Below are 16,866 nucleotides of genomic sequence, written 5' to 3' on the forward strand. Positions count from 1 at the left end.
GGAGGAAACTCCTTACCCGTGTCCTCCCCCCACCTACACCTTCCTGCCCCTCCGCTCGTCTCTGCTGCTCTGTATATGGGCACTGTATTCTGCGTTTCTGTTATCAATAAATAAATCAGTCTGTTCAGTCTTTCAATTCACCTTTCAATGATGCTTTTCTTATAGATGGAGAATGGAGAGGAGGTAGAAATAGAGGAATTCTACGTAAAGTACAAAAACTTGTAAGTGACCCGTAACAGGTTTGGTTCATATCTTTTAAACTCACTTAATCTCACAAAATAGTTATATTATAGCATTTGTCTACAACACTACCCAACTTTAAATCAACTTCAAATATTACTAATGTTTAACCCAGACTAGTGACAACTAAATGAGGAAGTACTTTGCATCAGTGGTAGCAGGCCTGATAATGTCTCCTTAATTTGTATTCTCCAAAATGAAATGCATAGGCCAAATTGCTCTGCTATTAAACTTTAATTTAAGGCCCAATTATACATGCAGATTCATGAACACATGCTTGCTTATCTGTATAGATCTAACTGCAACCATAGAGTTTTAATCTCATAATGTGCCTGCAGACTAATCAAAAATAACCCATAACATTGCCTCAAAAACAAGATTTGCGTTCAACAAAAAATGGCTTGCTACGATAACAGTAAGGCAGTTCCCAGAATTCCAGCAGATAGCTGCTCCTCCGTTACACGACTGTGGTAGGGATGAGAAGAGCACAGTGTTTTACTTCTGGGCTCTGAAACTGCAGTGCCATCAGTATTTAATGTAAAATACTTAACAGCTGGATAAGTTCATTTTTCTTCAAGAGAAATAGCATATCTTGTTTAATTTGACCAACTTTTTGACCCGAACGGCAGAAATTCACTTGAAGTGAGTTTCTTGCAGCTAGCTGCAGATAGTTGACTTCACTTTAAATATGCTACCACCTTTGTACCCTTTGCACTATATTTAATAGCCTAACTATGCTTTGTTTAGTGTTATTACTTTGGCGTATTTTTTATATTAAGTTGTCTTATACTTCTTAGTATGTCAAAAGTTATATAGCTAAATTTATGACATGGGACTAGTCATTTTAGGAGAAATGCTGTTTCTTAGTTGAAACTGTGTGTGTTCTTAAAGATGAAATATTACAGAACTGCACTTACAAGGGTTTTTCTTTTCTTTCTATAAATGTTGAAACTTCAGTGACTAGCATGCAGTTTCTAATTATAGTGCTGTTCCCAAAAATGTAGTGTATAGCTTGTTAGCATTTGAAAATCTTACATATTCTTATTAACTTAAATATCCCACTATTTTCTAGAGTATGGCATTAAATGGTGACAAACATGATATATCTTCTGCAGTAATTATATTTGATTATGCCCCATAAAAGTCATCTTACTGTGAAACACTAAATGAGTGTGTTATGCGTGTATATTTTATTTGGGTAAAAGTTGTTTTACTGATCAGTTTCTCCATTAGTAAATAACTTTTCTCCAAGTAAAGGAGATTTGTTCGTAAGTTGTATGGTGAAGGTGATAGTGTCCAGTTTCCTAAGTACAGCACTGCATTGTGCTGAAAAGTTTAATTGCACTAGTGAGATACGTAGGACTATGCAATACAAGTGCAAGTTTGAGTAAGATTTTCTGTTCTGTCTTCTAGTTCTTACCTTCATTGTCAGTGGGCATCTGTGGAAGAGCTGGACAAAGACAAGAGAATTCAGCAGAAGATCAAGCGGTTTAAGGCAAAACAGGGCCAAAACAAATTCCTCTCAGAAGTATGTCTTTTTGTTTATTTCTTTTAGATACTTAAGGAATATTTTTAAGCATTATTTTTCTGTATGCAAGCAGAAGACCTGACAACTGTAATATATCAGCATTTATTCTGATATAAGGTAGAACCATGAGTGATCCAAGTCTTGCAAGTTTATGAAATTCAAGTGATCCATTCTGACTTCCTACTTTTTACTATATATTTGTTGCTTAAAGTGAATGGTTAGTTGTTCGTCTTGTAAGCTTGACTCTTACTGAATCAGTGCAAGGTCTTTCTCGTCAGGAGCTGATTATGCCAGAAAAATGCATCACATTTTTCTCTGTTATGGACTGCTGCTCACTAGGGATTCTAAGCTTTTTATCATCAATTTAATTTCACTTAGAGCCATAAGCAATAATGTGGCAGGGGTCCTGTCGATAAATGACCAAGTCTGATGGTTTGTTTCTGAAAGCTTACCTTTCAGTAAAACGCTGTCTTTTTAGGGGAAAAAAACAGGTTTATATGGTAGCCTATTTATTTATTTGTATGTATTATTACTATATAGTTCGAGTTGAACCAAATCTTTTGGAAATCGAAAACTTTCGTAAAGTCAGCGCAGGTTTCTGATTAAGTGTGTCTGGCTGATATATTCTTATAAAGTTTACAGGAATTTAGGGGAGGAGGAACTGATGTGATATGTTGTTAGGGCGGAATATAGGACATCTATCAACACTATGTCAAAACATCCAAAGAATGCTTTGAGATTATTAAAAAATTTGGTGGCAACTACAAAGAATTAAAAGCATCATATAATGCTAATGCCTGAGGAACTAGATGAAATGAACTTTCAAGACTCCTGATATTTTTTTAAAGAAGTCAATAAATACGTGAAAATGTAAATTTTAAGTACTGGGAGTCTGTTTTGTTTCTCTCTTCTAAACTATTAAAATGAGCATAGTTTTTACTCCTTTTGTCTGTTTTTTTTTTTTCCATTGGAGGGGATCTTAAAAATGTAAAATGAAACATAGCACTTCCGTACTATAGTGAATTCAGCAAGTTTTTGAAGGGATAAGAAAGAACATAACAAAATGGGATTTTGGAAAATATGTACATACATGCTTTTTCTGTTTTTGAAATAATCTTGGGATTTTATGAAGCAGTTAGACAATTCCTGTAGTTAAAATAATCCAAAGGCACTTATTGTACAAGGCTCTAATTTCTTTATTGCAAGCTGTAGTTTTCAAGAATGCTAAATGCATTGCATGCCATAAGCCTTTTCGATTGCTCATTAGTGAATTGTAATTTCACACTTCATTTAAAATATTCTTAAACATTCTCTCACAGTAAAAGGTTTCACACAGTAATTAAGAGGCCCAGTTAACAAAGTCTGAGAAGTCTGATTCCCTCACGGGGAATGATCTTGCTGAATTGTAGCATTTCAATTAACATGTTGAAGTTTGCCAAATATAAATTCTATGTCACCGTGACCCAAAATATTATTGCCTGGTGAAATATATAATAATTTCTCCTCTCAGGAAGGACTAATAAAGATATCTTGTATATTTTTTCTGCTTGTCTCCTTGAACAGATTGATGATGAGCTTTTTAATCCAGATTATGTGGAAATCGATCGAATCTTGGATTTTTCACGTAGCACAGATGATAATGGGGAGGTAAATAGAACTTCTAGAGTATTTGTCGTCATATGGAAGTTGTGTTTAGAGTGTATTCTTTGTAAATTTGAATATATAAACACTTCTGAAGCTACCATTGTATATTTCTGGAGAAAATGTGAAAGCATTTGGAAAAACATTGGCTAATGTAGCATTTTCCCTAGAATAAAGGGGTTTAAGTGGGAAATCAAACTTCTATGTTACTTATATTTAAAAACAAAACAAAAAATACTACCCGACACACTACAGAGCCAAGAAACAAAAAGAGAGGAGGGAAAACCAACTTTGATTTGTAGCTAGAAATATGATGTCCGTGCAAGCAATACAGAATTTAAATGAAAATTGCAACAGTCCTGCCAAAATGGGTGTTAACAATGTAATAATTGTTTAGACGTTGTTTAGGCATTGCAGAAGAGGTCCTGAATTTACTGTTTCTTACCTTATATGACCTATTCTGCAGAACAGGATTGCTTTCTTTTCTAGGAGATTCCTTGCTGATACTGAGAGAATATAAAGCTTCACTGACACTGTCAGTGTATTTATACTGGTGATCTGTGAATGGTGGTTGCTGGGTTGCTTGATTTGTGAGTGGTTGGCTTTTTGAAAATGTAACAGTTGGAAAACCAGTATTGTTTTACTTTAAAATGTTAGTTTAATGCAAGTGATGACAAATAAAATGTTGTGTTCCTTTTGGTGGTGAACCTGCATTCCGTTTCTAATCTGACTTGGTTAATTTGTCAAGGAATCAACCTGCTGTTTGCTTATCCTCTTGACTGGTTCAGACATTTAGGTCTTGAAATGCTTTTTAAATTTTATCTAGCTTGCAGATCTCCTGGTTAAAAAAAAAAAAAAAGGGTTACACTTGTACTGTTTTATATTGTGATCTAATCTTTTTTTTTAATCTTGACAAAGCCTGTAACGCATTATCTGGTGAAGTGGTGTTCGCTTCCTTATGAAGACAGCACTTGGGAGCTCAAGCAAGACATCGACCAAGCTAAGATCGAAGAATTCGAGAAACTGATGTCTAGAGAGCCAGAAATGGAGCGTGTGGTAAGAATTGGCTCCATATAGAGGGTTTGATTTGAAAATAGTAAAGTAATGTGGTCTTTCAGAAACCACTAATGGGATTTGCTGTATTTGAAACAGGAGCGACCTCCTGCCGATGACTGGAAGAAATCGGAGAGTTCCAGGGAGTATAAAAACAATAACAAACTCAGGGAATACCAGTTGGAGGGAGTAAACTGGCTTCTTTTCAATTGGTACAACACGTACGTAAAACATTGCTTACTACTGAATCTTACTTTGGAAAAGCTTTTATAGTTTATATGCAATTATAACCTTTTAAAGTACCCCTCTAAAGTGAGATTTTTGAATTATTTACATCTTTCACTTTCTACTGCAGAAATTGTATATAAACTACTTATGGGGATGTAACATAACATTACATAAAACACAGATACTTTGGATAGATTCTTGTGGCATTCATGTATACCCACACTGCCTCTTCCCAACGTGGGAGGTACCTGTTTAGTGCTTCACAGATTGTAGTATTTATTTATATTGAAAATGATTGTGGTGTGCTTTCAGTGTAAGTTTGTCATTTTAAAACTTTGTTTCCTTCACTTTAGCTATTTATGTACTGATTTTTCTATGTTTTAATGTAGGAAAAAACCATTAAGATTCTGATTTTGTTGTTGTTTTCAGACGAAACTGCATTTTAGCAGATGAAATGGGGTTGGGAAAGACTATCCAGTCCATTACGTTTCTCTATGAGATATATTTGAAAGGAATCCATGGTCCTTTCTTGGTTATTGCACCGTTGTCCACAATTCCCAACTGGGAAAGGGAGTTCCGCACCTGGACAGAGTTGAATGTGGTTGTGTATCATGGGAGTCAAGCAAGCCGGCGGACCATTCAGTTGTATGAAATGTATTTCAAAGATCCACAGGTAAGAGCTTGTTGTGTGGTTGTTTTGGGTTTTGTTTGTTTCTGTTTGGTTGACTTTGTTGTTGTTTTTTTTTTTTTAAATATATGCTGTACTGTTGCTAATTCATCTTAGGTTTCAAACATCAGTTAGATTTTTTGGTACTGTGTAGTACTAAACCTGGTGTAGTAGGTTTCAGTTAGTAATAATATATGTGTATTAATGAAGAGACATTATTTTAGTATCAACCAGGAGATCAATTGGATATAGAATAGGACTAAGAGTTACTGAGATAGTATAACTTCTTCAGGTTTTATTTTTTATTGTTGCATGCAAGGGTTTCATTGTTTTGTATTCCTGAGCAAAGCTGGCAGAAAAGATTCTTAATGGAAAAACTGCTTTAATTGAACTAAGCTTAAAAATCCATCTGAGCCTACCATTCCAGAAGACCAGCGTTCAGAGATGAAGCTTGTTGATTCTTGTTTATCAAATCTTATAAGTCAGATGTATTTTGAATCTGTGTTACTACATTCCTGTTGAATATTTCTTATGATATAAGGAGAAGAAATTTAAAAGGGAGGGTGAAAGCAGAATATTATTTGGAAAACTGAAGCCGTAAAGAGCAAGGGTTCTCTACATTAAAACACATGACTTTGCTCAGTGTAAGTAAACGGGATTGGAGAGAAAACTGTGTGCGTTCATAGAATCGTATTGCAAAACAATACAAGTCTCCTCACTTAAGAAAAAAAAGTGGAAGTTCAGCTTGATTTGATATATTGTGGAGTATTATTTCCAACAGAACTTAAAGTGATAGTGGTGAATTCATATATTTAGATTTTCTGTAAAGCATTTGATTTTATGCCAGCAGATATTTTGATTAATAAACTAGAATGATATAAAATCAATATGGCACACATTAAGTGAATTTAAAACTGGCTAACTGATATTTTTCAATGTAATTGTAAATGAGAAATGATTTGCATTTCCAGTGTAGTTCTTCAGGGATTGGTTCTTGTCCATGAGCTATATAACACTTTTAAGAATAATCTGAAAGAAAACATAAAATCATTACTGAAGAAGTTTTCAAATGACACAAAGATGGCGAGAGTGGTAAATAATTAAGACAGTTCATGTATACAGAGTAAGCTGTGTTACTGGATCCAAATTACAATATTCAGAATAGCTAAATATAGGGTTATCTTTGGTCTGAGAACAGAGTTCATTCTTACAGTAGGGAGAGCTCTGTCCTAGAAAGACTGTAAAACAAATGCACATCCTTCTGTGTCTTGACGCACAACCAGTTAAATATGAGTTCTTACTGTGAGGCAGCAGTTAAAGGGCAAGTGAAAAGTGTGTGGGAGGAAAGAAATCTTTATTAAGAGTAAAAATCTTACAACATTCTTCTGTTTGTTCTTAATATACTGGGTAGTCCAGTTCTGCCTTGTTCTCTTGTCTTTTCCTTGGTAAGTGTTGAAAAACTGAAGTCCTTATAGTAAAGCTATGAGGATGGTTGCAAGATAGAAAATAGACTTCAGAGGAACCAAGTAAAAACTATTTTGAAGATGATAACTGTGGCACAACTTGACATGCCATCAGGGCAAACAGAAATAGAAGCAGGTGCTTAAGTCTAGTAGAGAAACACTAAATCATAGGAGCTAGAAGTTGGATCAGTTTGGCTTAGGAAATAACCGTTCTTTCAGCAATTTTTCAGAGAAAGTTCCAATTCAAAATCAGGTACACTATTGTAAAAGATGATTGATTTCAATAACAGTTGCTGCCCTGAAGTTGAAGATAGTACTCACGCTTAGCTTCTTACCTAGATGTATTATATACAAATGAATTGAAATTAATTATTTCATATTTCTAAAAAAAATATTTCATAGCAAAGAGATGATATTTTATATCATTTTTTAAACTGTTTTATACAATTACTGCTGCCTCTATTATGCCAAAATGTTTTCTATATTGAAAGTTATATTTGTTTCTTTGTGTTTTTAAATGGTGCTCCTTTCAGTGTGTTCTTCCCCATATGATGCAGCAGTTACACAGCCTGAAACCTGAGGAAAGGTCATCAGAAAATTCCCACTTATTGTACAGATTCTTAACGTAATTTTGGCTGTATTGTTTTGTTGATCTAAGGTCTACTTGCTGCAGAAAGTTCTGTTCACACTGTCACTGTATTCCCAACTCTTCCTGCAATGACCATGGCTTTCATTTGACCCCATCTCAAGTCCAATGGCAAAACACTCTTGGCACAGAGAAATGAGCCTGTTTCTGCTACCTTTGCTCTGTTAACTGGTTTAAGTTGAGAGTCAAACAATTGCCATGATTGGGGATGAGGCAGAAATGAACTCTTCCTTTTGGTGGCAGTTAGCTTAGATGTATCATGAATACTCTGTTCCATTCTCTGTAAGACTCTGTCAGCTGTGAAATGCATGGCAGAAACTGAATTATGGGGGTAAAAATGTCTCTTTGCATTCTGACAAAAGGAATCCACATGAAGTGCTCAGTCTGGCATCCTCTAAGGCACTACCAGCGAGCATTTGATGGGGGATGAGGAGAGAGTGAAGGCAGGCAGGCTTTGGCAGTATCATTTCTGGTCTCTTTGCCAAATGCATCAACTCAGACATCGACATCTTTGGCTTTTTAGGTCTTAATGTGAAAAGAGGCCTCTCAAGCTGAGCAGATTTTCAAAAAGACAGCTGAATATTTTGAAAATCTGAATGACTTTAATGGGCAATAATAAAAACCATCATGTATGAGAATTCCTTACCCCATCTGCAGTAGTTTGGGTTTCAGAATCAGCACCAGTAACCAATCAAGATGTTGTGAAAACCTAGAGAGTAGTTGATAACCAGTTTGTTCAGTGGTGTGATTTTGATACTAAGAACACTATGTGACTAGAAATACTTCCTTAATATCCCTTTCTGCTTTATTGTTTGTGAGACTTGCAGAGAGAAATTGGTATTCTTGAGCAGTAAAACTGACAGGTCCTTCTGGAGGCCTTCCCTTGATGTTTATTTGGTATATAAACGAGTTGCTATTCTGTAGTTTCCTAGTTGTAAGGTTGAGAAAGTTCTGTTGTAAGGCTGGGAAAACCACATATGCCAAATAAAATTAAGGACAGAGCCCTGCCAATAGAGTTGATGCGTTTGAGAGAATTTTGCTTTGCAGTGTAATAAGGACTAAGAAGAGAAGCCACTCATTTGTAGAGACAGGATACCTTCTCCGTGGTTGATTTTAACTGAAATAATGCTACTGATGATCAGAACTTTTTCTAGCTTACGTGTCTTATTCCTTTTGGACTCAGTGGGTGTTGATTTAACAGAGTATTTTCTTGCCTGCATGGTTTTCTTCCTTGCTGAGAAGCTACAGAGCTATGGTTAGCAGACAGCAGTGTAAGGTGATATTTCACCAACAGGGACTCTGTCTTTTACCGAAGATGTCAAAGTGTGTTTTATGGAGTGAGTGAGACTTTTTTCCAGATGCCACACTGCTATAATTAGTAAATATGCATGTTCCTCACATCTGTTCTTCAGTTCATCAACATGGAGTCTGAGGTTAGTGAGAAAAGACCTTGTTAATCTTTCAGCGTTCCTTCTGGTGGAATGTGCATCTTTTTAGTAGTTGTGTTCTTATACACAGCCATTAATCCTTCTCTATTTGCCTCCACTAAGAGGTAATACAACCAAAACATAACCTGACTTTTATATTCACCCCTACTTGTTGCACTTTAGGGCTGCCTCTGTTGCTTTAGTTAATTCTAGAATTTCCCGTGTAGAACAGGAAACTATTTCCTGTTAAGAGGACTGACTTCCTCAAGAGGAGTAAGTTCTCTGAGTAAATTGATGTGAAGTTCCTGTGATTCCAGCATCAGAGAACTTCATTTGGAAGCCACACTGAAACAGGGTAAACTGACTTCCTTGTTGTCTAAGAAGTCACCTGTGAAAAAGGTGTAGGTCACCTGCCTGTTAATTTCTTCAATGCAACAGGAATAGAATTACTTGGGAAAGTTTGGGAAAAGAATCCTAAGTCTTCAAGGCCCCAGACTGTTGGATAACTCATCATTCACCTTCTAAAGCGCTTGGAGTTTCTATGTAGTTCACTCTTATAATCACTCACTTCAATACCGCATTTTACTGTTAGATCAGTTAGATTTAAGTATGTAATTGGATTCCCTCTTATTGCTTTATGTAGGATGATTTTTGTAGAGCACTGCTTGCTAGTCGTGAGGTTGCTTATGGCAGTCTTCCCTGCTACTTGGAAAGAATCTCCTGGGCTGCATTTTCATATCTTCATATCACAGTTATACTTGATTCTTGAAAAGATCACAGCATTTCATTTCTCTGGCTTTTTAAGTTGCCTACTTGGTGCATCTTCATTTGCTGTTTGTTAGATTACAACTGTTTTTCCCCTGAGAAGGTAAATGTTTCTGGAATGTGCTATACAAAAGCACAGTTGAACAGATCATTACTTCCTCTGAGGTACTCTTGATATGCGTAGACAGATATAATGCTGAGTTCAAGATACCAGGTTTCCAATCATTTCAAAGGCTCTGTAGCCAATTCTGATCCCCATGACATTCAGAGGTTTATATACAGGTCACTTATAAAAGAATTTGGACTTGCACATATTTAAAAGGAAGATGTCCATCTCACTGTAAAATATCTGTTTCTCTTGAAATGTACTGAATATACAACCTACAGCACACTCAGTTTTCAAAGCAGGATGGGCTTTCAACTTGTACAGTGCCAGTCTTCTCAGAAACAGGTGTCCTGTGCAGACCATGTGCCACTTGAGATATCTGGTTATGTATTTCTTTGAACAAGATTAGGAAGAAATATGGCATAATGTCAGTACAATGTTCATTTCATGATCTTTTCTGAAGATTGTTCTGGGTTTTTTCTGAAACATAATATTGGCCCTGAAAATAAGACCTTTAACTAACAATAAATAGTGAAGAAGATGCCAGAAATCAGATGAATCATAGTGTTGAACATTTCTTAAAGCAAGTCCCAAAAGTATTGAGGAAATGTTTGTTATTTCAGCATTTTTCTTCTTTTCAAAGCTGCTTACTGTAATTGTAGGTGAAACTTGATGTCCTTCAGGAAAAAAAAAATACTGTTGAGAGCAAAATATTCTAATGGTCAGGACAATTAATCTTTAATGTACTTAAGAGTCATTTGCATTGTTTGGGAGAATTGTGATGCATTTCCTTGATTTAAACGAAAAAGAGAATTATCTTGACAAAGTCTGCAAAACATATTTTGAATATTGCAGTGATACGTTATTGCTTCCAGGCATTTGCATAATTTATTCAAATTATAGCTGAAAGACTTGTAATCATAGAATCACCAAGATCGGAAAAGACATCCAATATCATCTAGTCCAGCCATCCAACTACCACCAATATTTCCCCAATAAACCATGTTCCTTAGGACCACATTTAAATGTTTCTTAACACCTCCAGGGTTGGTGACTCAACCACCTCCCTGGGTAGCCCGTTCTAGTGCCTGACCACTCCTTCAGAGAAGAAAGTTTTCCTAGTATCCAACCTGAACATCCCCTGGTGCAACTTCAGGCCATTCCCTCTCGTTCTATCACTGGTTATGCAGAAGAGTCTGACCTCCACCTCACTACAACCTCTTTTCAAGTTGTTGTAGAGAGCTGTCAGGTCTCCTCTGAGCCTCCTCTTCTCCAGACTGAACAATCCCAGCTCCCTCAGCTGCTTCTCATAAGACTTGTGCTCCAGACCTCTCACAGCTTCGTTGCCCTTCTCTGGATGTGCTCCAGGACCTCGATGTCTTTCTTGCAGTGAGGGGCCCAAAACTGTATGCAGTACTTGAGGTGCGGACTCACCAGAGCTCAGTACAGGTGGATGATCACCTCCCTGCTCCTGCTGGCAACACTATTTCTGATAAAAAGCCAGGATGCTTTTGCCTTTCTTGGCTACCTAGGTGCACTGCTGGCTCATGTTCAGCTGAGTGTTGACCAACACCCCCAGGTCCATTTCCTCCACACAGTCTTCCAGCCACTCTGTAGCACTGCCTGGGGTTGCTGTGGCCAAAGTGCAGGACCAGGCACTTGATCCCGATGATCTTCATCCCATTGGCCTTAGCTGTATAATGAATATGCAGTGATTCTGTGAGCCTTTTTGCAGGAAAAAAGACATAGCTAGCTTGATACTAGTAGTAAACTCAGTCATTTGTGCTCCTTCAATGAGTCAGCAATAATGAATTCATTTACTTAAAATAATTTGCCCATAGTACTGCTCTGGGTTTTCTTTAAGTAGTGAATTCTGAAGATGAAACAAATTTACTTTCTTTCTTTGACAGTCAGTTTACTCTAATGTCTACTGTCCTTTCTCTAGGGTCGTGTGATAAAAGGGTCCTACAAGTTCCATGCTATTATCACAACATTTGAAATGATTTTGACTGACTGCCCCGAGCTTCGAAACATTCCATGGCGTTGTGTGGTAATCGATGAGGCCCACAGGCTGAAAAACAGGAATTGTAAGCTTTTGGAAGGACTCAAGATGATGGATCTGGTCAGTGTGTACATCTCTTTCTTTTTTTTTTTTTTTAAATCTGCATTTTCTGTGTTTTTGTTAGTCTTGATTTTCAGTTTCTCCACAAAGTAAAAGTATTGCTTCTCAAGAAAAAGTATTAAATGTTAAGAAGAATGAGAGAATGCCTCTTGATAATCTTTAAATTACCTGGAAGCACATACATATGTTGGATTTTGGTATACTGATGTTTCATCAGGCTCTTCATTAATTTAAACCTATAGTTATGTGTATTATTTTAAATAGATTGGGAATTTTTTTTCCTTTTTTCATGTGATTTACTTCCATAATCACTTGTCCTTCATATTCTCTTCTTTACCTTGACATTTATTTAGAAGTATAATGTGGACTGCTGACTAAATACATCTGTGAGAGTTAAATTAATCTGAATTAAATCAGCTCTGATGTTAATTTGTTGTGTGGCCATAAGGAGCTACTTTCAGATTAGCTATGGAAGGGATTAAAAGGAAGGGAACTGTGAGTTGGTTTCTGATATTTTCAAAAGAATATGTACATTACATGGATGGAATATGTAATACTAAGCATACAAGGAACAAAGAGAAGATGAGTTTAAGGCTATTTACAATTTTATTGGTCAGAAGATTCTTTAAAACTGTAATAGGAATGCAGACAGGCTAAGTTAATACCTGGAATTCAGAAACTCCTGGTAAAAATAAAGTGGCATAAACATTTTCTTACACAAGTGCTGGTGACCTATAGATCACTTTTAGATATCTTCCTCATTGTTAAATAATAATTTTCTTGAAGGAGTCTTGAAGCTTAATGAAAGTAATTTTGTAAAAATACTGTACAGAATTTATTTTTATTATAGTTACCATTAAAGAAAAGCTGAGCTTACAGTTATGGCTATAGATGGAGGAACATGACTTCTCACTTCAGTTCTTTCTCAGCTACTAAATTTATGTTTGATCTTGGGCTCATTGCTTAACCTCTCTGGGTACCTCCTCTAAAGCAGCATGAAACTTCTTCTTTCATCTCTGTCAGTTTCATGCTGTGTTTTGTGAGGACCTTAAGAGGTGGAGTGTTTTTCTGGGCTAACTGAAGGAAGACCAGTACGCTAGTTATAAATGTCTGGAAAAGAATTATATATAAGTTGAGGCAAAAAGAAAACAGAGATTATACATATATATGAAAAAAAAGAATGGATTTAGATGGATTTCTAGGCAACTTTTCTTAATCTTTCAGGAACATAAAGTGCTGCTTACTGGAACTCCTTTACAAAATACAGTAGAAGAGCTATTTAGCTTGCTTCACTTTTTGGAACCAGGTCGCTTCCCATCCGAAACCACCTTCATGCAAGAATTTGGGGATCTGAAAACTGAAGAACAGGTAAACTGCCCTTGCATACTTAGTTCTCTGTTTAGATATTGTGAATTTAACCATTCCGTTATATCTGAACTTTATTACTTGTTTTTACAAGTAATACCTGTTTTCTTAGATGACCACAGTGGGCTTATCCTTGTTTTTGTTTTGGTGGATTTGATTTTGTTGAATTCTTCTTGCTTTTCAGCAAAATTCATTTTAAATTATCACTGTTTTTGCTACTTTGTCAATTGGTCATACATAAATGAGTAGATTGTTTTCTTTGAGTGTCAGTTCAGAGTAAAGGGATTGTAACTTTTGTGGAGTTGATATCAGGGAGTTTTATCAATGACTTCAGTGCAAAGAGAAACACATTGAAATCTAGGTAGCAAGAAGCAACCAAATAGAGGGAGATTCTTGACAGACTCAGAAGCAGATTTCTCAAGCTGTCCAATAAAAGAAATGCATAAATCAAAGCAAAATGAAAAACCCTTAATGCAACGTGTTCTTGATCTCAAAAGTAAATGATGATCATATATAAAACTTTCTTTCATTTATGTGTGAAAATGTTTTTAAAAGTCAATAGGTAACAGTTAAACTACCTTAAAATTACTCTTAGGATTTAGCTGAGGCATGACATCTTAAGTTAGGCACCTTAGTATGGCTCTTTGCACCTTGTGGTAATCTAACTTCATGACTACGTGCGTTTTTATGTACAACTTGGTCTTGGTTCTGTCTGAGAACTCCCAATTTCTTGAATTTCTGACTTTTGAGTGCTTGAAGTGGTTAGGTTTCTTTGAGATTATCTCTATTTATAGGTAATTGTCCTAATGTAAAACAAACAAAAAAAAACCCAGTTCTCTCCCCGCCCCTTACCGTCTGGACAGTCACTGTGTGTCCTGCGGGAATCATAGGGTATGTTTCCACAGATTGTGCAGGCAGTTGCATGTCAGTCAGCCTGGACTCTGACCTGATTGGAAGTGAGCCAACTCTGATCCAGAAGCCATGTACTCCTGTTAATACAGTGTTTGAGCTGGAGTTAATATATCCTAACTCTGAACATAGCTTCTGTCTGACCAGCTCAAAATGTCAGTGGGACAAAACTGGAAATTTTTGATGCTATATGTGGAAATATAACTAAAAATCATGCCATCAGTCATCAGCAGATTTGGAACCTGGATTGTTAGGGCAATGAGTTTTGGAAGAAGTGTCGTCTTTGTGAATATATCACTTCTGAAATTTGATTTTTCTTTCAAATGATGGAAGAAATTATATGTTAGCGACTTAGGTTTTCTCCTTCATTCCCTGCAGTCCTATTCCATGTATCTTTTTTCATTGTTCATCTCTCTAGGCTAATTTATCTCCTTTCTCTTGAAGTTGCATTATTACTATTGGAATAATGTGAATTCAGGAGAAAGCTTCTTTTGTTCTTGTTTCTGCTACACAGCATCCTACTAGGAGATGATGACCAATTTCAGGGTAAATTGTGAGCTCTTCAGCACAGAGCTGGTTCATAGTTTGATGAGAGATGGAACTTTGAAAACAACCGAAATGCCAATCTCATTATATGTGTATGGAGTATGCTTGAGTTTTTGTATAAAGGACATCATAAAAACTTGACTTTGTAGAAGGAAAATGGGCACTTTCCTTCTGCCTCATGAAGTGTATGTTGCAAAAGCTGGAGACAAAAAAAAATAGCATTTAAAAAGAAATTACAGAAATACAGAGTTTTCATTTTGAGAACAGGCATAAATAGTTTTCTGCTTTGGTGGATGTCAAAGCTAAGGAAGTAAGAAAAGAATTAGGAGCAGACATTTGAAGGGAAAAATAGCGTAATTCATTGCGTTTAATGGTTAGAAATTATTCTGAAACTTGATTTTACAGTCAGATTTGCTTATATAGCTGAGCTGTGCCTACTTAAGGTTAGCTCTGCACAATTGGTGTGCAGCACTGTCGTTGTCTAGAGGGATGGTTCTAAGCGAGATCATTTAACGACATGCACTAAACACAAGTGGTGTGCACTAAAAATTGACTTCAGAAATTTATGTCACAGTGTTAACAAGGAAATTTCAGTTTCTAGGTCCTTGAGGAAAGACAAATGCTGTCTACTTGTGATCTGAGTTAGAAAAGAAGGGGACTTCAGAATTAAGAAAAAAATTAGGAGTAGAAAAATAAATATGTGAAGACATGGAGCTTTGATTGTTATTTTATTTGACATCTAGGTGCAGAAACTGCAAGCTATTTTGAAGCCGATGATGCTGAGACGTCTCAAGGAGGATGTGGAAAAGAACCTGGCCCCCAAAGAGGAAACCATCATTGAAGTTGAGCTGACGAATATTCAGAAGAAATACTATCGTGCTATTCTTGAGAAGAATTTTGCATTTCTCTCAAAGGGTGGAGGTCAGGCCAACGTACCTAATCTTTTAAACACTATGATGGAACTAAGAAAATGCTGCAATCATCCGTACCTTATTAATGGTAAGTCACATCTTCTTCTTCTTCTCAAAAAGTAGTTTTCAGACAGGTCAGCGTGTTAAAAAATTCTGCTCTAGTTTCTCCAGAGGGATAGTTGTTAATTCTTCTTTTCATAAAATTGTTAAGCTGAAAGCAGCATGAGTTACTGTGCGAATATACTGTGTCTTTTTATTTATTTATTTTTAAAATAGAATAGTGACATAACCTTTTAAGTTCTCTTCTGTTTGGAAATCCGCTAGTCAGGACAGCATTGCTTTTGAAAACATTGGCACTGCTTTTTTCAAGACTTCCTAGTCCTGTCAGAGTTGGTGTTAGTATCATCATGTTAGTATTATTGAGCTTTTTCTTTCTATTATTTTTACAAAGAATACTTCAGTTATCATGCAGGTTCTTGGATGCTGGTGTAAAAAGGACAGTTTTTGTCCTCACAGTTAGCTGCTACTTGTTTTCTTGCCACAGGGTACAATGAGATAGTACTAAACATTTCTGAATAGAAGTAGTGGGTCGAGACATGACTGAGACATGCTTTTATGGATGACTGTAGTCAGTTCATTTTCCTAATTAAATTGGACTGGAAAAAGATCTGTGTGGATGTCATTAGATTTTAATAACGAATACTGTTTCACTGTGATGCTTTTGGTTTTAGATCAGGATTATCTATGGCAAACACTATATGATGAACCAGCTAACTGTAGTTAGCTTTCTGAAGTATGCTGAACTGTATGTGTTGGTCAAATCAAATCTTCCCTTTGAAGATGAAGCATTAGCCTCTGTACATAGTTGCGTGCTACTAGTTCCTTGTTTCCCAACTCCTCTTTGTTACTGCATATGATTTATGCTGTCACTGGTTTCATGCTAGTTATGAGCTTCATGGTGAAAGACTGTTTTATCATAAGCCATATGTGATTGCAGTTTGTATTGTGTGACTTCCATATTGCAGTGCTTGCTTTTTTTTTTACATTTTTTGTTATGCTTAAACTGATTCACCAAGTGACATCTAATTATATTTCATGTGCAAGTAATTATTCCAAAGACATGATATAGAGTTACTCCAAAGTACCTGAACTCAACCATGCTGGTGGGCTGTTCAGTTTCTGAATTCAGATGAACATACAATTAAATTAGCTTTGTGGTTCTGTTAGAATTTGTTTGTTAGTTCTTTGC

The 16,866-nt window shown here is 36.1% G+C and overlaps 1 protein-coding gene across 10 annotated transcripts in view; it reads left to right on the plus strand.

The window, feature by feature from the left end:
- CHD7 (chromodomain helicase DNA binding protein 7) overlaps nucleotides 1–16,866 on the plus strand; it is a 132,452-nt gene that overhangs the window by 89,969 nt on the left and 25,617 nt on the right. For all 10 annotated transcript variants that reach the window (XM_021386048.1, XM_021386049.1, XM_021386045.1 and 7 more), the window contains 9 exons: nucleotides 166–221; nucleotides 1,654–1,768; nucleotides 3,332–3,415; nucleotides 4,328–4,465; nucleotides 4,562–4,683; nucleotides 5,120–5,363; nucleotides 11,710–11,886; nucleotides 13,111–13,254; nucleotides 15,450–15,705. In XM_021386048.1, the coding sequence (XP_021241723.1) occupies nucleotides 166–221; nucleotides 1,654–1,768; nucleotides 3,332–3,415; nucleotides 4,328–4,465; nucleotides 4,562–4,683; nucleotides 5,120–5,363; nucleotides 11,710–11,886; nucleotides 13,111–13,254; nucleotides 15,450–15,705 (1,336 nt within the window). The remainder of the gene's footprint in view (nucleotides 1–165; nucleotides 222–1,653; nucleotides 1,769–3,331; nucleotides 3,416–4,327; nucleotides 4,466–4,561; nucleotides 4,684–5,119; nucleotides 5,364–11,709; nucleotides 11,887–13,110; nucleotides 13,255–15,449; nucleotides 15,706–16,866) is intronic.

The sequence above is a fragment of the Numida meleagris genome, chromosome 2 (genome assembly GCF_002078875.1).
Source record: "Numida meleagris isolate 19003 breed g44 Domestic line chromosome 2, NumMel1.0, whole genome shotgun sequence".
Lineage (NCBI taxonomy): Eukaryota > Metazoa > Chordata > Aves > Galliformes > Numididae > Numida > Numida meleagris.